The following is an 18,536-nucleotide window of genomic DNA, read 5'->3' as shown; positions in this document are numbered from 1 at the left end:
GCCTGGGGTTTTTTTTTTTTTTTTTTTTTTTTTTTTATTCATATTAATGTCCTAGAGGGCAGAAGCCCTATGACGGACAATGCTACGTGGAATACAGCAATAGCGATGCTACGAATTCCCCAAGGAAGCTGAACTGACATGTGCCCGCCGGCCGAAGCCGTGGGCACCATAGCCCGTAAACCAATGAAACAAGCCCGAAACCCGGAGCAGACACCCAGCCAGTCCGACCAAGGAAGCACTCCAGAAAAGAGACCCCGACTCACTTCACTAGCACGCCATGGTGCAACGGGACGGCAGAGATCGCGAGACCAACCGCCGTTTAGGCTGAATACTTCTTCCTGTCAATGTCTCCATATATCTGCTGGAACCGTTTGGTCGAGTTGATGAACGACATCAATAGCTTGACACCTTTCGAGCTGTTCAACAGGTAGGACAGGGATTCGGCCTTCCGCCCCGCCGATCTGGCTAGTCGCCGCCGAGCCTCCTCCCAGGCTGGGCATTCGAAGAGGTAGTGCCTAATCGTCTCGTCGACCCCGCGGGTGCAGTGCTTGCAGGAGGGGTCATCGATAACTCGGATGCGGTGAAGGAAGGCATCCAAGGCGATATGACGAGTGCGCAGGTGTGTGAGCAGAGTGCCCTGCCGGCGGGGAAGCGCCGATATCTGTGATATGTGGCGGTCGGTCGCAACGGCGTTGTATCCTAGCGCACGCAGGCGATGCGCCCGTTCCGCCAAAGCCCAGCGCTGCGACCAAGTCGCCTTCAGGTCGGCAACCATCTTCTGCTTGAGCGCAGATATACTCGCCGGCAGCACCCCCCTAAGATGCTTAGGGAGGACCCTTCCCCCATTCGCCTGCCTACCCTCCGTTGCGGCATTCTTTGCCTCCTCATCCGCTCTTTCATTCCCCTCGATGCCCCGATGCCCCGCTAACCAGGTGAACACCACCCCCACGTCCTGCAGCTGCGTTTGTAGCCGCCGCGCCAGTCGCCAGATCGGGGGGACAAGGTAATGCCCCGGCGTAGGAGACGACGGGTCTTTGACTGCCGAGTGCCTGGGCTTGATGTGGTTTCCCTGGAGGTCATAGGCCGGAACCGGGATGACATGATGAGTTTTGACCATAGCTTCCAAGGCGTCCTTGGCACTATCACTGTGAGTCGGCCAGTTATCGATAGCAAACTCATCTGAATGGGCGGTGCTTATCAGTGAGATTGACCACACTAGTGGGATAAAAAATCCACTTACTGCCTTGGTCAAGATACCTGAATTATCCTCTGCCTAATGAGCACCTTCAGGGACTTGTTCATTGCGCGGCTATCAGACAAGGGAGGTTAGAGAGTTAACTATTGCACCAATAGTAGGTTGAGCTGAAACACTTACCTGTATATGTTATTGTCAAGCTGAGCAGGACCCAAGCATCACGCCTTGACGGCCTTAAAGATTCTGTGACACCTGTCGAAACAGCTAACAGGAGTTTTCAGATTAAAGTGACGGGCACTGAAGGAAAAGACATCAAAAGAAACATACGAAGACGGCGTTTCCCTATGACTGCTGCATATGCCTTCACCGATTATCGCTCGCAAGGCCAAACAATCCCATATGTACTCGTGGATAATGCAACGCCTCCAACGGGTGGTCTCGATTTGTTCAACCTATACGCAAGGGGTAGTCGGAGTTGCGTGGGAAGACCGGGGGTGAGGGGGGGGAGGGTCTAGCCATGGCACCTTAAATTATTTCTCGACCTACTAAATTCATGACCCAAAATAGTAGCTACCACGTGCGATATACCAAATGGAGATGATTTTCATAGGGGCTACTACTATATCGGTCACTGGTGACCTGGCAAGGACGTTGTGAGGGGTCGCAACAAGGAGAAATCAACGAACATGACTGGAAATGAAGACATACGCAAGGTGAGCATGCAGGATCATGATGAGTAGACGAGGAGAGACTCACAGGAGCGCAGTGGAAGGTTGATTCAACATTAGTATGTGAGCAATGCCATCAGGTCATAACCGTTGGTTTTGGCGGCACGCATAGTCTTGGGCAGCACAAGACATCAAAGAGGTGTCGGGACGAGATGAGGAGGCAGGAGGAGGCGAGGGAGGCGAGGGAGAGTGCAGGCAAGCCAAAGAAAGGGTCCCTGTTTGCTATGGGCGTGAAGAAGCTGGCAACTCCGTCAGTATTCACGAGGAAGAAAAAGACGGCTACACCTTCAACGCCCACAGCTGCTGGCCTGAGCACGTCCACACCAACATCGAATGGCTCTGTGGTCCCTCCGAGCGTACTGGCATCGACATCCACAGCCCCAGGTCTCGCCACTACCCTGCCAATATCCATCCCTGGGCCGTCTGCTCCTCCTGGCCCTAGTCAGCCCGTGTCGAAGCCTCCTCCATGCCCGAGGGGTCTCGAGCTCCTGCAAAAGCTTCGTGGCCTTCGAGACGAGCTGCCGGGCACTACTGCAGTTGCAATGGATGCATGTAGGCTCAGCAATGTTGTGGCATGCCGCCCAACTCTTCATGACCTTACCAACGAGGAGGTATGGGAGAAACTGGATTCGAAGCTCAACGCGGCGATGGGCAGCAATAAGACGGAGGAGGACTTACATACCTTGGTCAAGATAGGGCCATCCGGCCTCGATGGCTTCCTGGAGGTGATGAAGTACGCGATAGAGGAGCGAGGCGTGGTAGGGGTCTTGCTTGAAGGCAAGCTGGAGCGGTTGATGGCGGCAATCACATTCATGTAAGTCTAACAGCTATTCGAGCGAGGCAATCACTTACTCTCGATTCGATAGTTTGGATCGTGATGGCCGGACGACGCACTCTGTAGATGTCGTTGACCTCACACAGGCCACCGGGAGCGATAATGGTAGAAGCGAGTTAGCGGGCCCAATCGTAGATCTCACCCAAGACGGCGACGACGTACCTTCTCGCGTAGTGGCTCCTCAACACCCAGTCGCCCGTCTCCCTCCACCTCTCAAGCCGCGGCTTCCATGTAGCGGGTACCTCCTCTTGATCCCTGAAACCAAGACCGCCGCCTCGGGGTATCCTCTTGGGCTCCATGATGAATACGACCTGCCATGGTCAGTCCAGTTCTCGAAGAACACGATCCGCCTCCATGCGGATACATGCGTTGGCCTCACCGACGATGGCCTAACTTGCTCGGTTTGCGATAGCCTTACCAGCAACACACGCCTGCAAGGGATTGTTGAGCGGATGAAAGTGGGCGTGCACAAGAATGCCCCCCATTCTTTCTCGAAGCTCCGGCGGATCAACGATTTGACTGTTGCGCGACTTTGATGATGCCGTGTTCCGAGCGTCACATTCGCCCGAGTTGATGGCGGAAGATGTGGTGGTGGAAAGAGTTGGGACGTGGACAACATCGTGAATCGTGCGCGTAAGTCACAGGAAGGATGTATTCCCTACGCTTCTGGAACGCGCCATAGTAGGACTTTGCTTACTTACTTCACTAATACCGTATGGCTATAATTTACTTACCAACCAGAGTAGCGAACGCTGTTTGTACTTATGTGGCAGGCGCGACGTTCCCACGCAATAAAGGGGGTGACAGAAACCTTGTCAAGCAAGGTAATTATGCCCGGCTTGGCATTGCACATGTTTGGCGTTGTGGCTGTGGCATATCTCTCGCGTTAGTGCTCGGTATTTGTATACGATGGAGGGCTCTGGGCTGCACGATAGATATCCACGGTTAGTGTGCCTATTCGTGTTGGAGGTTTCTTTTCCAGTACAATGGAATGGCGATTATCACTAGCAAAATGATACGACGAGATCCTTAGGTGCCGTAGCGGAGCGAGGCTGCCTTTATGATCTACGAGCGGGCAATTTGTCTGCTACTCGCGCGAGTTTTCCTTCCCAGCACAAAAGCCTTGAGTGCCGCAGCGGAGCGAGGCTGCCTTGTTGGCACTCACAAGTGCGCGCATTCAAAGTTTAGTCAAACAAAACGGTTATTGTCCCTCAGTCAACGTATCCTACAATTATGCTACAATGTCACATACTGCCCTCAGTATCTTCAATCAAGGTCCCGTTCGTCCATCCTCAACAGTACCCTCCGTCGTCTCCTTCACCTCATGGCGTAATCTCATCGCCGCCAAAAACGTTTCCAGCCTCGCCGTCTTGACGCGTGGCCACACCGCCGTACTCGCCACATCCGCGAGCAACGGATACAAGTAATAATCCGCCCACGTCACCTTGGTCCCGAACACAAACGGCCCGCTCCTGCTGGACTCGGACCCAGCCGGGCTGATGGGCGCCATGCGCGAAGAGAGCACCATAAGGTAGTGCGCGAGGGGCTTCACAGCGCTGTCCACGTCGCCCGCGGGTGCGGCTGCGCCGGTGAGTGCGGATGAGACGGTCGAGAAGGCGGTGGCGAAGCGGCCTGAGGTGGTGGTGGAGGGGGCGGTGGGGATAGGGGCTGAGGCAATTCTAGCTTGTTTTTCTTCCTTGGAGATCGTGGAGGGCATGGAGTCGGCGAAGGAGGCAAGGTAAGGCTTCACGACGTCAATTTCAACGATTTTGTAGGCTGAGTAAGAGCGAGTGGGTGAATGCAAGTCAGTACGATGCGGGCGTTGATTGCGACCAGTAGCATCTTAGGACTCACCGTGGGCCGCAACGAGGTTCACAAACTCCCATAAGCTCTCCTCAACTCTTGCCCCTCCATCTCCCGCGTTAATGCCTAGGCTTGGCTCGGGCTTGATCCTATCAAGGTAGCGTGCGATCGCCTGCGTCTCGATGAGCGTTAGTTCTCCGCCCTCCACTCCACGGACGACCAAGGCAGGGATGTATCCTAGCGGATGATGCTTCTCTGCGACGACAGAGTGAGGAAGGACGCCCTCCCGACTGAAGGGGATGTCCTTGTAGTGGAGAGCAAGGGCGATGGTGCGTGTGAAGGTGCTGAACGGGGTACCGATGAGGGTGTAGGTGGGTTCAGACATGGTCGATGACAGTGATGGTTGTGGTAGAAGGGGATGAAAATGTGAGAATGGTCAACCAGCTGATGGTCGATGGTCAAGTAAGAGAGAGTAATCTATAAGACGGGTGGTCCGACACTGACGGCGCTAGGAGAAAGGGTGGGAAGACGTCATCGCATACGTGCTAAGAGAAAGGAAAGGGAAAGGTGTCACGCCCATACTTGCGCTCATCTCACCTTCATAAGTGGCAGGTTCAAGTGATCGTTTGGATCGTCAGCATGCACCCTGCAAACTGCGACGAGCTGAAGGAGGTGCGGAATGGCTGGAATAGAGGCAAGATGAGAAGACAGGGGCTATTCTGTCAGCGCCTCGGCTCGTGGCGGCCCTCGGGCTCGGGCTCGGCCACGGACGGAGATCGTCGGTGTGTCATCCGGTTCGGCGGCTCACTTGCAACATCCGAATAGCCGGTCCAGGCACTTTATTATACGCGCCCCATCAATTCCCCATCCAAGTGTCTGTACAGGTCGTCCAGGTCTCGTTCTCATCCTTACACCTACCCACCGACGTCCAACGCCTTCGATACCACCTACACGCCTCTCAGTTTGTCAGCTTTACTCGCAACTGTCTTAAGAACCGATATACACAAAACACATCCAACGCAATGGCTCCAACACAATACATAGCGCCCGTGACGGACTCGACCGCCATCTTTCGGCAAGACCTCTTCAAGAGCAAGGTCCTCTTCTGCACGGGTGGTGGCTCTGGGATATGTAAGGCAATGACAGAGGCTATTGTGCGTTCTCTTTCCTTTCTTCGAGATGTGGTCTGGATAGCAGGCACTGACGCGCTCTGGTCTGGGCGTAGATGCGACATGGCGCGAACGCCGTGATCGTTGGGCGCAAGTGAGTCCTCCAAATAGTTTTACCCTAGTATTTCATGCTCATCATCTCGCCTTCAATGGGCCAGACTTGAACGTCTCACCGAATCCGCCACCCAGCTCTCTAAGGCGACCGGGTCGCAGTGCATTGCCGCACAGGCGGACGTGCGCCAGCCTTCGCAGCTCAAGGACGCTGTTGCGAAGACGATTGAGAAGTTCGGCCGGATCGACTTCGTCATCTGCGGTGCAGCAGGCAACTTCCTCGCGTCCATTGATGGCATGTCGGAGAACGCGTTCAAGACAGTCATGGAAATCGACACTGTACGTTGTCTCTTCTGTCATATCCTTCGTATGCTTCCTGAACTTCTCGAGGGTTCTTACCTTTCTTTTCTTTCTTCTTTCGTGTTCCCTCCATCTTCCTCGCCATCTTTTCTGCCATCTTTTCTGCCATCCTTCTCATCTTTCGTTACATCTTCTTCCCACCTGTTTCCCTGCCTTCCCATCTTCCTTCTCGGTGCTTCCCTTCTTCCCGAGTTCCCTTGCCTCCTTTGATCATCTCTTTGGCAAATTCGTCATTGGCCAGTATACTAATCACATATAAATAGCTCGGCACATTCAACACCGTGAAAGCGACCCTCCCACACATCCGCGCCTCGCACGGCTCTTATATCCACGTGAGCGCAACGCTGCACTGGAAGGGCACGCCCTACCAGGTCCACGTCTCCGCCGCAAAGGCAGGCGTCGACGCTCTCTCGGCCGTGCTCGCCGTTGAGGAGGGCCCTCGGGGCGTGCGCTCGAACGTCATCGCGCCCGGGCCGATCGGAGAGACGGAGGGCATGAGTAGGCTGTCGGCCTATCCCAAAGAGGGAGGGGAGAAGAAGGAGGTGCAGGCGAACAGCCGGTGCGCGTCCATCGTCTGATGGAAAGTCTTCTGGGTTGGCTGACTCGATATCCTATCCAGGTATCCTCTCGGACGGATCGGCAACCTCAAGGACGTCGCCAACGCAGCCGTCTTCTTCTTCAGCCCTGCTGCGGAGAACATTAGTGGCCAAGTCATTGCCATTGATGGTGCGTTCGAGCACCTCCGCTCGTTCCAGCTGCCGTACCCGCAGGCGCTACTCGATCCGGAGAGCATCAAGCATATGATCAAGCCGCGGTTGTAGGTTTTACATATCAGGGATCTATATTTTAAGGAGCGACTATGTTCCGTATTTATAAAGGTTTGCCTGAGACCAATGGAATGCGCTCGCATGTAAAGCACGAGGCCCTTGCAGAATGATGTGTAGTGATAAGCGCGCATATATGCAGAGGAAGTGAATACACAAGCGCCCATAACAGAAACAGCGTGCGAACAAGTGCTAATATTGTCTGCCTCGTGTTAAGCAGCCCTCCTGTGCGTTCGAACTCCTGTGCGCGGGCATTTCTCGCTATCCAACAGCTCAGTCGCCGACATCGTCCCACATCACGAGTCGCCATCCTCATCCTAGCCTATCATGGAGGAGACAGACTTTGAGCCATTCAAGGGCCATACCAACTTTGTCAACACACTTGCATATTCACCTGACGGAAAATTCCTCGCTACCGGGTCACACGACAAGACAATACGGATATGGGATGCGGCAACGGGTCGTCAAGTCGGGGATGCTCTGGAGGGGCATACTGGGCCTGTTGGCGCCATTGCTTACTCTCCTGACGGACATCATCTAGTTAGCGGCTCCGGCGACGACACTGTTCGCGTATGGGACACAACTACCCATCAGACGGTCATAGCCCCACTCAATGGTCACACAACCTTGGTTTCTGATGTGCAGTACTCGCCAGACGGCGCACTCATCGCAAGCGGAGGTTGGGACAAGCTTCTAAAGCTGTGGATTGCACAAGACGGCGAATGCGTGGCAACAATCGTTCACCCTTTCTGCGTTCGTTCTGTCTCTTTCTCCCCAAGCGGCGAGCATCTCGCCACCGCTTGCTTCCTACGACGCTATTATCCATATATTTGCTGTGGATGAATTTGAGTGCATACGCAAACTGTCTGGTCATCTAGGCCCGGTCAACAGCATCTAGTACTCTCCCGACGGACTCTCAATCATCGCCAGTGCGTCGGACAATCTCACCATCCGACTTTGGAATGCTCAGTCCGGCGAGCTGGTCCATAATCCTTTGCGTGGTCACAAAAGCATGGTTACAGATATCTCATTCTCGCTTGACGGTCTGCAGCTAGTCAGCTGTTCGACGGACGAGGTCATTCTGGTATGGGATGTCACATCAAGCGAATGTATCTCAGGACTGCTTTATGGGCACCAGGATGCCATAGATGCGATATGCTGCTCTCCTGATGGTGAACAGTTTGCTTCTTGCGGATATGATGGCATCCGAGTCTGGAGTCTCCGTGATAGAGTGCAGGTGCTCCCTCAAGTACGCATTACGCCCTTGCCACGGTCATGATGACATTCACAAATAGCTTCTTTAGCCAAAGACAGATATTATCAAGGATATCATGGACATTTTTGAGTATGTTTCTCGTATATTTGCTGGCTGAGCTACATCTGACCAAGACAGGTTTAACCTTCCCTCCGGGGTTTATAGTTTTCAGGCGGTAGCGTGGCTTTAAGAAGGAAAACGCTTTGCAAGTGCCGACGGCAATAACGCAATCAGGATCTGGGACGTATTCACAGGGCAAGAAGCCGCACATCCTCGCGTGTGGAGGTTGAAGGTTGCGATTCGTGGTTTAGATATCTCGAAGAAAGAGGACCTTCTGGCGACTGCCCAGGGATACAGTGGTATCTGCGTCTGGGACCTCGTGCGCGACAATTAATTACCAAGAATCCTCTCTGAGCGCGGAGTTTCGGTATAGGCGGTCAAGTTTACTCCAGATGGTGCACGCCTAACCGGTGGAGGAGAAGACGGAAATATCCGTGTATGGGATTTGGAGTCCAGCGTGATCTTGCATGTTATTGACGCCCACGAAGATGCTGTCCAGATGCTCAGCATCTCGTCTAACGGTCTTCTGCTAGCTAGTGGATTTGACGACACGACTGCCCGCATCTGGGACCTTGGATCATATGAAGCTCTAGGCCAATCTCTCAAACACGACGCCGGAGTGCAGTTTGTTTGCTTCGCGCCTGACGGTTCGCAAGTGCTAACCGGGTCAAGAGACGGAGCAGTATGCCTATTGAACATCTTGCAAGGTCTCGTAGAGCAGGTCTTTGTTTGGCGTCATAAAGATGTGGTCAACAGCGTACACTTCTCGTGCGATGGATTGAAGTTTCTGAGTGCATCAGAGGATCAACGGGTTTGCGTATGGGATGCTGGCACTAGAAAGCTTTCCCAGACTCTGCAGCATGACGGTACAGTACGCTCGGCGGATTTCTCACCAGATGGAACGCAAATCGTGAGCTGCACCGAAAACGATGGGGTAACCTGTGACCTTCGCCTGTGGGATACGAAATCTGGGCGTCTCCTGCGTCCCAAGGTTCGTGCTCACCCTCCCTTATATAACACGCGTTAAAGACCCTTGCGTCATACATAGCGACTCGGCGGAATTGGTATCGCCACAGGCAGCAATTCGACGGAGCCCGAGGTAAGTATCCTAGTTTCCTTCACTATGCGAAGCTCATGTCATATCCAGAAACCCGGCGAACGGAGCGGGAAAAGCCAGCGACAACATGGAAAGGCGCCGATGGTAATGACTAGGTTCCTTTTTCATCGTACGTGCTGACACCCAAGTAGAGCTTGGAATTTGATGAGGACAGCCTTTTAGAGGTACGATTCGTCTATCACTATTGTTTTTCGACTAGTAACCTGTCGAACACCGCCGCTATTAAGTAGCGATCAGCGATTCCTACAAATCGAGGGGGCACACCGGCTACCGGCTCTAACGAGAATATCGTGGGTTGCACGCGGATACACACACTTAATACTGACATGTAAAAAAGCAGTCTGAAATGGAGGACTCTGAGAGGATGGACAGCATGATCAAACGCATCCGGGCTCTCACCCAGCGTTGGGTGCGCACGCAGAGACGGCGCACTGAAGTCGACGGGGAAGTACGTGTCAATTTTCCTGCTGTTAGGGAGCCAACATTACTCAAATTTGACCGACATCTCTTACGTTCGAAAGAGCGCACCGTTATCAGACAACGTCCAAGGTACTACCATCAGTTACCGCTTCAACGGGGCGACTAGTATATTCAGTCGAATGAGGGTTCGTAGATTATATCCATCAACGAATGTTCATGCCATCCATTTGACGCTTTATTTGATTTTGTGCCATTGTTTATAGGTACATTTGACGCGGTCTGGCGAGGAAACCACTGCCATCGAGCAGGGCGGTGAAGAACAACGCGAATCATATCCTATGCAAAACCTCGACGAACCTCGACGCGTTGTAGAAGTCTATCCAGCGCGCAGCGACCCGGTAAAGCATAGTAAACACTACACATTGACCTTATCGTTCATTGCTGTTCACAGAGATACTTGGCGGGTAACCTCCCCGACATGACATGGTGGCAGATCATACAAGTTCTATTCTTCTGCAAAGCGATCGAAGACGTTGTGGACGCTGATCGGCAGACGAATACTACAGCCCAGCCAACGACGACAGGAAATGTTAACCAAGCCACTGAGCCTCGTACAGCATGAAATGATTGATCGAAGCCCAGCACATTCTGGTACGTTAGTGTTTTGTACGGGAAGAAACATGCTCACTGAACCACGCATGCCACTTGTGTCGTAGCTGTCAGACTGTTCGCGTTTTTATGAGTTTGCGTTCAAATGTATGGCCTCATATGATTGACGCCTTCATGTACGATACAAACGCGCTTGTCGTGCGCATCCTCAACCACTGGTCGTCGGAGTCATATTTTCGAGAAGGGCGTTTCGGGTACAACGCCATACAGATGTTTCGGTGTCGGCAAATTACTAGGCTATGATAATTATCGAATGTACACGAGTACATGTTTCCACAACATTGCCTTGACGTAGTGTGATATCACAGTTGAAGGAGAACAAGGATTTCATAGACGCGTAAATAACAAACCCGGTACATTAGTATAACTCTACACAGGAAACTACAAAGTAAACCAAGATAAAAGCACACCATACAAAACACAACAAAAGCGGTCCAACGATTCACCACACACTCAATCCACTCTTATAGCATCCTACACCCCGAGGCCAACACTCCAACTAACCATCTCCTCGCTTTCCCACGTGTCCTTCTTCTTCCCATGCGCATCCCGCTGCCACTCGACACGCACGCCAATGGCGGCATCGACGAGAACACGCGCGACGCGCTCGACGTGGATGACGACGCTCGGCGCGCGCTGCAGCGCCTGCTCGGCAAATAGTCCTGTGAGCCCACCGAGGGAGCGCACGGTCTTGCCCGCGATGATACCGCCAGGGCGGAAGACGAGCACGGTAAGGGGATGGGAGGGGATCGGGTTTTGCGGGGTTGTTGATGACGTTGACGTTAAAGAGGTGGTGGAGGTGGTAGGTACGGATGTCGAAGAGGTGGATGTAGACTGCGGAGGTGGTGATTTAGATTGGGAAGACGGCGAGGGCGGTTCCTCGGAGTATGCGGGCGGTTCGTCCGAGATTGGGGGAGGTTCGACGGCCTCGAATGGTTCGACTGATGGTTTCTCCTCCTCTTTGGGAGCAGGCGCAGATGGTGGTTGTGATTCTGGATCTGGAGAAGCGAGTGGTGTAGACAAAGTGTGCGAAGCAAGTTCGAGCAGTTCACGCTCTGTGCGTCCCTGTCGACGTCAACCTTCCTGTCAGCATACCGGGTAATCAGCTTAAGGTGAACGAAATGGGTCAGTACCTTCATATTCCTCGTCTGCGCCTCGACTGTTATCCATCCCTGGTGCGCTTTCCCCGACCGATCCGCAAACTTTCCTGACAGATACACGAACCTGAATGGCTGTGACGCCCTCCCCGACTTGTGTGCCTTCCCCGGATTCCCCACGCTCGCCACCCTCGAAAAGAACCTCGCCGCCCTCATCGTAAACCCATGACACACTCGCTCGAACTCCTTCTCCGTTGCGAAACTGTTCGCCTTCCCGCCGATACACCATATGCACGCAACGGCGTCCGCTAGGCGCTCGCGCAGCTCCAGATGTTGTGGCTCGGTCGAGTCATAGTCCCAGCATGCGCCCAGGTCGTCGCGCTGAATGATGGTGAGCTTGTCGACGATGGCTTTGCGGATAAGGGCCATGTCGGGGGCCTCAATCGAGGGCGCATGCCGTCCGACGACAGTGACCTTGGTGATGCGGTTTTCGCGCAGAGCATCAAGTAGGACATGTTTGCCCGCGAAGCCCGTAGCGCCGATGATAACGACGTGAACCATATGTGAGCCTCTGATAGGGTATCTGGCGATGGTGATAGTAGAGTCTGTGAGTGAAGAAATGAGACGGAATTTGTTTGCTGTGGTTCGAGTTGGGGGAAGGGAAGAGAGGGGCCAATTTATGGGAAGACGCGACCCTTACTGGTCAATCAACACAGCCACGTTCAAGAATAGATAAGCGCCCGCCACAAACCTGCCACTCCGCCACGCAACCTGAAACGGCTTCCCACGGCATGCGTACTACACTCGTCCAGCCTGGCTAGACAATGGCGAGTACATCGGCTCCCCGATCGACATGGTCACCAGTGAGAAGGCCCCCTAAACATGCCCAACACAGCAGTCCAACTGACTCCACGACATCAAGGGCCGTAACACTGAATGACGTGCACCGCCGGCGCTTAGCGCCCATCTCGGTCCTCATCAGCTTCCGTTTGATTAGCGCGACATTCATTTTCCTGTGCGAATACTTCCTTCGTTCAGCCCTGGTATGATGAGCCTTCGTCTGTTTTTACTTTGTGTGTAACACTGACGAGATACCGAGACATCCATTATGTCATATGTGAAGAGTCGCCATGTCGGAAGACGATCAAGAGAATGAAGGGGTTGACTCATCAGTATGGACTAGTCACTGTATCTGTATGCATATTCAGATGTATAACATCATAAGATGAATATTTCAACGTCTGACATTTCTAGTGAAATCGTCAGCTCGCTATACCGCGTCCACCCGCTACGTTCACCGCTGCTTAAGCTGCCGGAGCGCTATAATTCTTCTAAACGCCTTCCTGCCGACACTGTGATAACTACAGCCATAAATACGTGTTTTATCCTTACAGACAGATTAATCAGATATAAGGGAAATATGGAACTTAACAGCAGCAATGGCAACACATGCAATAGAACATATCTTTCCAGCAGGTCAACGACTCGTCGTCGGATGTATTCCCGTCGTTCCGTAAATCCCGGCCGCCCTGTCGATCACCATTTCCTCGATGACCGTCAGGCCCTCCCACATCCCTCGGGCGATTATCAACTGAATGATGCGAAGATGTAGAGATAGATGGCGTTGCGTCTGAGGTGAAGTCGCGAGCCTGTGTAGACTTCCTTCTTGGCTTGCCCAAGGACACAGCCTGATTGCGCTTCGAAAACAAGGTCAGAATCAGAAGTCGGCTTCAAAATTTGACGTACCATTGTGGCTATAGCACTCTTTAAGATACCGGAGTCTGGGAGCTGAAGCCGCAAAAGACGCTTTTGGCGCCTTCCGGGTGTATTTTGGTGAGATGCTGGGGTATCCGATCTACTCGCGAGGTCTTCGCTTCCAGCAAGATTGCTTAGCTCGTGCTCTTCGGAGTGAACTGCCGATGTGGTGGCCGAAAGGATGGAAAAGCCTCTTGATATAAGAGCACCCTCAATCTGCTGCAAAACTTGGTCGGCTGTTGGTCTCTTTGTCTCGTCATATGTACGACACGCTTTGATAATACTCCGAGCATATTGATCGGTATCACCCATACTTCCAATGGCATCGTTGTCTATGATCATACACAAGACTCTGGAAAACAATTCTGTACGGGAGTAAGGGGCATCACCACTATGCACCTATGGACGGGGTTAATAGTAGCAGTCGAAATGAGCAACTTACTCGCCTGATATAGGATACCACCCAGGGCATATATGTCAACAGCTGCTGTCACGTCACTGTCAGCTATCATTATCTCTGGCGCCCAGTACCGCATGTGGGGACCCTCTTCGAGCATGAGAGACTGAAAGACATTATCTCCTATAAGCGCTTGACCGCTACTAGAGATGTGTATGTTTCCCTGAAAATCGCTCCCCTTGAATGAAAACGTCATCCATGCGCGGTTTAAAAGACTTACGCCATTCAGGAATCCATGGAGGACAGGTGGTTTCCGACTATGTAGAAATGCTAAGCCCCGAGTTATGTCGAGTGACTATTCGTGTAAAGCTGAGGATCAGTAATGCGAAAGCAAACGATTGACCGGCCTACCAAGGAGTCTTTATCGTATGCATTGCGACTTCGGATCAGACTATTCAAGCTGAAGTCCCCTATGAATGGCTCAACCAAACCAATAAAGTCCGATTTCTCATAACCAAAATCAGCTTGGATGAAAACGCCCAGCAAGGTTATGACGTTTGGATGGCTTAAGCGAGACCAAACCACGAGGTCCTTTACGCATCCCTATATTTTATATGTTAGCTATTATCGAAGGCACAAATAAGAAGTCAAAAGGGGTACCTTGAATGCCTCGCGTGAATTAGTTTTGCTGGAACACAGCTTCTTGACAGTGACCATACGATCTAGATACTTGGTCTTGTATACTTCCAATCCTGAATATGCGGAAATGATTTCGTTGTATTCTGATACCTCGATGCCTTGAACTAAAAGCTGTCTCGGATAAATCCCAGAAGACTTGGCGAGCTCGAGGAGAGTTTCTCTCAGCAGTTCCCGGAGGTCCTGCTGCGTCCTTAGCCCTTCAAACTGATGGCGTCATCAAAAATCAGTGATCACTACTCCAAGTTACAGAGCGAATTCCATTGACGTACGGAGTATAGAGTGTCTATCACGCTTTGAGCGTCGTCTCCTTGCAGAGACAGTATTCTTTCCTGCCAAATCGTGTCCGCATTTGTCAGCAGCTTTCCAACGTAGAGAGCGAGAGCTTCGAGGTCATTTGTAGGGGAAAAGACATCCGGGCAGGTGCCATGACATGATATCGCTACCGAGTCGGAGTTAGGACGCTCGTTTGGGAGAAGGGAGAGTAGTCGCGAGCGCATGAGCTGATGCTCCAGGACGAGAGACAACGCGTCCTTTTCAGCCCATTCTGTCTGCGCTAAGCTTAATGCATCTAGGGTTCTGAGATTGACAGTGGTTACATAGAATCGCGACCATGAGATGACACACTGTTGCTTACTCTTGATTCTTCTGGCATATCGTTGCGTGCACGACAACGGCAAGAGTGAGCGTCTGGGTGATTTGGTTAGTAGAACACTGTGATCGCAGCATTGGCGGTGCGTACGGGATAAATCTTGATGCCTGATAGTACCCGAGAGACATCCTTGTTCAGCCTCTTGGGGAGACTCGATAGAAAGCTGAGCGAGTCACCAATCAGATAGGATAGAATGATAAAGAGGCTTCATGGGCACTTACGGGCTCGAACGATCGACCAAAAACGTCTTACTATGTTCATCAAACGAGCGATACCGCTCTTTTCGTTGTGTTTCCATTGCGAACTGCCCAGTGGTGGGACTTCGGAGCGCGTCATTGGTGGCTCCATAAGGTTGAGTCATTCCGTCACTCGCCCGAGAGTTTGATGCCGAAGACTTTGACGAAGATGTATAACGTAGGAAGAAAAGACATGTGCTATGCCGCTTGACAGCATAGTTGACGAGGTGCGAAGCGAGCTTGAGCACGTGCTTGAGGTGTGGGCGCCTATGTAAAATTTCCCGGGATGTCCCGAACAACGTCACCGTATGTTAAGTGTCGACTCGGCCGAGTAACTTCAAGGCATGTCTGGCTGACCGAGAAAGTCGCATAATATGATGTCGGTATAATCTCACAGTAAGACGTAGACAACGGTAATGTTACTTACATACGATGTAAATGAAACGACGGTATTGAACCTCGACGAAAGTCAACCTTACTACGGCAACTGTCTCGGAAGGGTCATTTGACGTACGTGGCAAGTTCGGCAGCAATCATCGGCCTTGAGCCCGCGTTGAGCAACCATCACCGTTCGATTCAACAATCCTTTTACGAATGCATCTCCGAATTAAGCAGTTACTGGGTTTTAAGTAATCAAGGTATGAGTTAAATTGATGTCCGATGTACAATAGGAAATAACGAAAGCGAGAAACTAGCAACTTGAGTAATGAAGGGCGATAATCCATAAGGACACTGAAAGACCTAATGTCTGATTCTAGTCAAGACGTCTCACGCGTAGAGGGACATTCACTCCCTTCTCGCCAGCAACGCGAGGCCGGGGTAAGAAAGTCCTCTGGCTCTCGAACTTGGTGTCCGGCCCATCCCTGAGTTCAAATGCAAAGTTTCTGACCAGGACAGACAGGACCGCCTGCGCAAAAGACGTTAGGTTTGGACCTCTGAACACTCTGAAGGGGACTCACCTTGAACTCAGCAACAGCAAACGCCTTGCCCAAGCACATCCTCGACCCATCCGCGAACGTCAGCAGGTGCCTGTGTCCTGACAGATCTTTCGACGCGCCCTTGGCCAAGTTCCCATGGCTGTCGTACCCGTCGAGCCACCGCTCAGGGACAAACTCGCGCGACCTCGGTCCCCAGAACTTGACGGACCGGTTCGCGTATGTGATGGGCACTGTGACGAGCGTGCCCTTGGTGACGGTGACGTGGTCGACGAGTTTGCCCGAGGCGTCGGTAACAGGCTGGGAGAGGGGGATGATATCGTCTTCTCCAGCCTGTATTTCGCGACGTTAGATCATGCGAACGAGAACAGGGAAATATGCCAAGGATGGGGAACTTACCATTCGCGTCGTCTCGAACACGGGCCCATGAAGGCGCAGCACTTCGAGTGCGACGGCGTCAAGGTAGGGAAGCGAGTTGGTTAGCTGGTCGTATGTCGGGTCGGAGTTTGTGAACTGGGATAGTTCTTCTCGGAGCTTTGTTTGAGTACTTTGGTTCTTTGACAACTCGATCAAGGCCCACTGCGTAAACCAGGTCTGAGAATTCAAAGCAAATGAAGCTTCGCGGAAGCTGGACGTACAGTGAGAGCGACTAGAAATGGACAATCAGTCACGAAGTTCAAGAGAGAAGCAAACAGTTAACCACTCACTGGATGTTGTCTCGTAGCCAGCGAATATAAGCAACTTCATCTAGGAAACAGTGACGATTTGAGCCGAGAAGTTTGTTTCAAGTTCGAAGGTAGTACATACCTGATCCAAGACCTCTTGCGAGGACATATGCAGCTCGGCGCTATCATCCTCTGACTTGACTGTACATGTCACCGTCAATGACCGCCTCTCGGTAAAGAAGGGAAACTGCTCACTCAGCAGCTCAATAATCGACCTCTCACTTCCTCCTTTCGCTCCCGCAGCCTTCTCTTCCCTCGTGCGCTGCAACACCGGCACAGCGCCTTCACCCATCGTCGAGTTCAGCTTCTTAACCATGCCCCGGCGCTTACTCGGAAACTTCACGATCCATGGGATTACGAGGGACAACAGAAATCGGTAGTTGCGGGGCGGCGATTCGACGTTCATCCGGTCGAACCCCTCCGAGACGCTCGAGTGTTTCCCAAGCAGAGTCCCGAAGTCATGGGCGAAGCCAGCGATGCCGATTGTATCTAGTCTACGGTAAGATCGGAATCAGGTTTCAGTAGACACTGCGGAGAGAGGAAGAGGATACGTACGAGACATTGCTCATCCTGTGATCGAGCCGGCTGGGCGTCAGTTTCGTAAGGGGAATAGATCGCGAACCGTACTCACCAGCCTTGCACCTCTATGACTGCGCCATTGTTTTCGGAGCTGTTTTCTATGATGCTGTTCCACGCATCCACACACTAGTATTAAGTCACTGTGAGCAAATTACGTGCAGAGCGAGTCACATGGAGCGACCTTGTAGCCCGAGTCAGTGAATACTGATGTCAATTTGCGGATCGCTGAGTTGCTAAAGGCGGGTGTCAAAGCCTTCCTTTGTCTATCGGGGGCGGTCTCTCAGAAATTACGTCTTCGTATCCAAAAACATCTACATACCTCTTGTGTGCGTCTCCTTGGGCCCACAGCAGATTTCGTCCGGCCTGTGTAGTACAGGGCAAATTAGCTATTGATTGCCTCTACAGCAGCTAGATTGAGAAAGATCACTCACCAATTCCTCAATCATGAACAAAGCTCCCGGCGTCCTCACATACGTTGTTGTGTCCTTCGCATAGAAATGCGAGATCGCTCGCGGATCGCACAAGACGACACGGTGCGTGCCCAGTGTGGATGGGATTTGGTACACAGAACCATACGCCTGCTCCCACTCCTCGTAGAGCGCGCTCGAATCCGGGGCGCGCAGGACCTCATCACCCACACCGAAGAACCAGTTCTCACTAGGAGGGCCACGCAGCTTGGTCGCCGTGAAGCGGCGTTTCGCGGCGCGGGCGAGACGAAGGAGGATGAAGACACTGAGCGCTGCGAGGGCGGCGTCTGTGGGCTTTGTGTGAAGGAGGGCGGTGATGGTTTCGGGCCTGATGTAGGGAGAAAGGGAAGATACGATAGTTTCTGTTACGTTGGCCATGGAAAACAAGATGAAGGCAGGGGCGGAATGAGGTTGAATGTATTTGAGTGAACTTGAACGACGCCAGCCCACATATGTGGCTTCTTATATGTGTGTGGTGCTCGTGAGGCGTGACGTCTTTGTCGAACTCCCT

The 18,536-nt window shown here is 52.4% G+C and overlaps 8 protein-coding genes across 8 annotated transcripts; 3 read left to right on the top strand and 5 right to left on the bottom strand.

The window, feature by feature from the left end:
• Positions 1 to 319: 319 nt before the first annotated feature.
• On the bottom strand, positions 320 to 3,379 carry CONPUDRAFT_169130 (uncharacterized protein; the record flags this gene model as incomplete). Its single annotated transcript, XM_007775697.1, has 5 exons — positions 3,248 to 3,379; positions 1,523 to 1,654; positions 1,376 to 1,459; positions 1,243 to 1,317; positions 320 to 1,179 (listed from the first exon to the last, which is right to left on the bottom strand). The coding sequence occupies exon 5, from the start codon at positions 1,115 to 1,117 to the stop codon at positions 320 to 322; it is 798 nt and encodes a 265-aa protein (XP_007773887.1). The 5' UTR covers positions 1,118 to 1,179; positions 1,243 to 1,317; positions 1,376 to 1,459; positions 1,523 to 1,654; positions 3,248 to 3,379.
• Positions 3,380 to 3,957: 578 nt separating this feature from the next.
• On the bottom strand, positions 3,958 to 4,967 carry CONPUDRAFT_131355 (uncharacterized protein). The gene is made up of 2 exons (XM_007775696.1): positions 4,613 to 4,967; positions 3,958 to 4,534 (listed from the first exon to the last, which is right to left on the bottom strand). The coding sequence occupies exons 1-2, from the start codon at positions 4,944 to 4,946 to the stop codon at positions 4,029 to 4,031; spliced, it is 840 nt and encodes a 279-aa protein (XP_007773886.1). The 5' UTR covers positions 4,947 to 4,967; the 3' UTR covers positions 3,958 to 4,028.
• A 478-nt stretch (positions 4,968 to 5,445) lies between these two features.
• On the top strand, positions 5,446 to 7,071 carry CONPUDRAFT_111684 (NAD(P)-binding protein). The gene is made up of 5 exons (XM_007775695.1): positions 5,446 to 5,715; positions 5,787 to 5,824; positions 5,889 to 6,120; positions 6,405 to 6,700; positions 6,761 to 7,071. The coding sequence occupies exons 1-5, from the start codon at positions 5,584 to 5,586 to the stop codon at positions 6,960 to 6,962; spliced, it is 900 nt and encodes a 299-aa protein (XP_007773885.1). The 5' UTR covers positions 5,446 to 5,583; the 3' UTR covers positions 6,963 to 7,071.
• A 221-nt stretch (positions 7,072 to 7,292) lies between these two features.
• CONPUDRAFT_64852 (WD40 repeat-like protein) lies at positions 7,293 to 9,307 on the top strand (the record flags this gene model as incomplete). The annotated part of the gene is made up of 3 exons (XM_007775562.1): positions 7,293 to 7,644; positions 8,697 to 8,935; positions 9,065 to 9,307. The coding sequence occupies 3 exons, from the start codon at positions 7,293 to 7,295 to the stop codon at positions 9,305 to 9,307; spliced, it is 834 nt and encodes a 277-aa protein (XP_007773752.1).
• A 436-nt stretch (positions 9,308 to 9,743) lies between these two features.
• On the top strand, positions 9,744 to 10,439 carry CONPUDRAFT_76933 (uncharacterized protein; the record flags this gene model as incomplete). Its single annotated transcript, XM_007775694.1, has 4 exons — positions 9,744 to 9,845; positions 9,919 to 10,002; positions 10,081 to 10,215; positions 10,269 to 10,439. 4 exons carry the CDS (start codon positions 9,744 to 9,746, stop codon positions 10,437 to 10,439), a joined length of 492 nt encoding a protein of 163 aa, XP_007773884.1.
• Positions 10,440 to 10,729: 290 nt separating this feature from the next.
• On the bottom strand, positions 10,730 to 12,248 carry CONPUDRAFT_139853 (uncharacterized protein). Its single transcript, XM_007775693.1, has 2 exons — positions 11,620 to 12,248; positions 10,730 to 11,551 (listed from the first exon to the last, which is right to left on the bottom strand). The coding sequence occupies exons 1-2, from the start codon at positions 12,142 to 12,144 to the stop codon at positions 10,961 to 10,963; spliced, it is 1,116 nt and encodes a 371-aa protein (XP_007773883.1). The 5' UTR covers positions 12,145 to 12,248; the 3' UTR covers positions 10,730 to 10,960.
• A 1,822-nt stretch (positions 12,249 to 14,070) lies between these two features.
• Positions 14,071 to 15,529, bottom strand: CONPUDRAFT_169127 (uncharacterized protein; the record flags this gene model as incomplete). Its single annotated transcript, XM_007775692.1, has 7 exons — positions 15,305 to 15,529; positions 15,174 to 15,246; positions 15,069 to 15,121; positions 14,704 to 15,010; positions 14,396 to 14,638; positions 14,147 to 14,338; positions 14,071 to 14,090 (listed from the first exon to the last, which is right to left on the bottom strand). Coding segments are annotated over exons 1-7 (1,026 nt in total), but the record flags the coding sequence as incomplete, so codon positions are not given.
• Positions 15,530 to 15,941: 412 nt separating this feature from the next.
• Positions 15,942 to 18,421, bottom strand: CONPUDRAFT_169126 (cytochrome P450). The gene is made up of 12 exons (XM_007775691.1): positions 17,990 to 18,421; positions 17,878 to 17,921; positions 17,740 to 17,821; positions 17,611 to 17,684; positions 17,535 to 17,549; positions 17,175 to 17,473; positions 17,062 to 17,120; positions 16,962 to 17,001; positions 16,893 to 16,903; positions 16,654 to 16,833; positions 16,279 to 16,587; positions 15,942 to 16,226 (listed from the first exon to the last, which is right to left on the bottom strand). The coding sequence occupies exons 1-12, from the start codon at positions 18,401 to 18,403 to the stop codon at positions 16,074 to 16,076; spliced, it is 1,680 nt and encodes a 559-aa protein (XP_007773881.1). The 5' UTR covers positions 18,404 to 18,421; the 3' UTR covers positions 15,942 to 16,073.
• Positions 18,422 to 18,536: the final 115 nt, after the last annotated feature.

Source organism: Coniophora puteana (genome assembly GCF_000271625.1).
Source record: "Coniophora puteana RWD-64-598 SS2 unplaced genomic scaffold CONPUscaffold_15, whole genome shotgun sequence".
NCBI classification, from domain to species: domain Eukaryota; kingdom Fungi; phylum Basidiomycota; class Agaricomycetes; order Boletales; family Coniophoraceae; genus Coniophora; species Coniophora puteana.
The sequence above is the reverse complement of the archived record's forward strand: the minus strand, read 5'-3'. Positions and strand labels throughout refer to the sequence as shown.

Excerpts from the sequence above, each read along its gene's own strand:
- CONPUDRAFT_131355 (XM_007775696.1), bottom strand. The coding sequence starts at position 4,946 with ATGTCTGAACCCACCTACACCCTCATCGGTACCCCGTTCAGCACCTTC. Across the intron at positions 4,535-4,612 it reads GAACCTCGTTGCGGCCCACG|CCTACAAAATCGTTGAAATT; the intron begins GTGAGTCCTAAG and ends GCTCTTACTCAG.
- CONPUDRAFT_169126 (XM_007775691.1), bottom strand. The coding sequence starts at position 18,403 with ATGGCCAACGTAACAGAAACTATCGTATCTTCCCTTTCTCCCTACATC. Across the intron at positions 17,822-17,877 it reads CAAGGAGACGCACACAAGAG|ACAAAGGAAGGCTTTGACAC; the intron begins GTATGTAGATGT and ends CGCCCCCGATAG. Across the intron at positions 16,227-16,278 it reads TTGCTGTTGCTGAGTTCAAG|GCGGTCCTGTCTGTCCTGGT; the intron begins GTGAGTCCCCTT and ends TCTTTTGCGCAG.
- CONPUDRAFT_111684 (XM_007775695.1), top strand. The coding sequence starts at position 5,584 with ATGGCTCCAACACAATACATAGCGCCCGTGACGGACTCGACCGCCATC. Across the intron at positions 6,121-6,404 it reads CAGTCATGGAAATCGACACT|CTCGGCACATTCAACACCGT; the intron begins GTACGTTGTCTC and ends ACATATAAATAG. Across the intron at positions 6,701-6,760 it reads GAGGTGCAGGCGAACAGCCG|GTATCCTCTCGGACGGATCG; the intron begins GTGCGCGTCCAT and ends TATCCTATCCAG.
- CONPUDRAFT_139853 (XM_007775693.1), bottom strand. The coding sequence starts at position 12,144 with ATGGTTCACGTCGTTATCATCGGCGCTACGGGCTTCGCGGGCAAACAT. Across the intron at positions 11,552-11,619 it reads CGCAGACGAGGAATATGAAG|GGACGCACAGAGCGTGAACT; the intron begins GTACTGACCCAT and ends TGACGTCGACAG.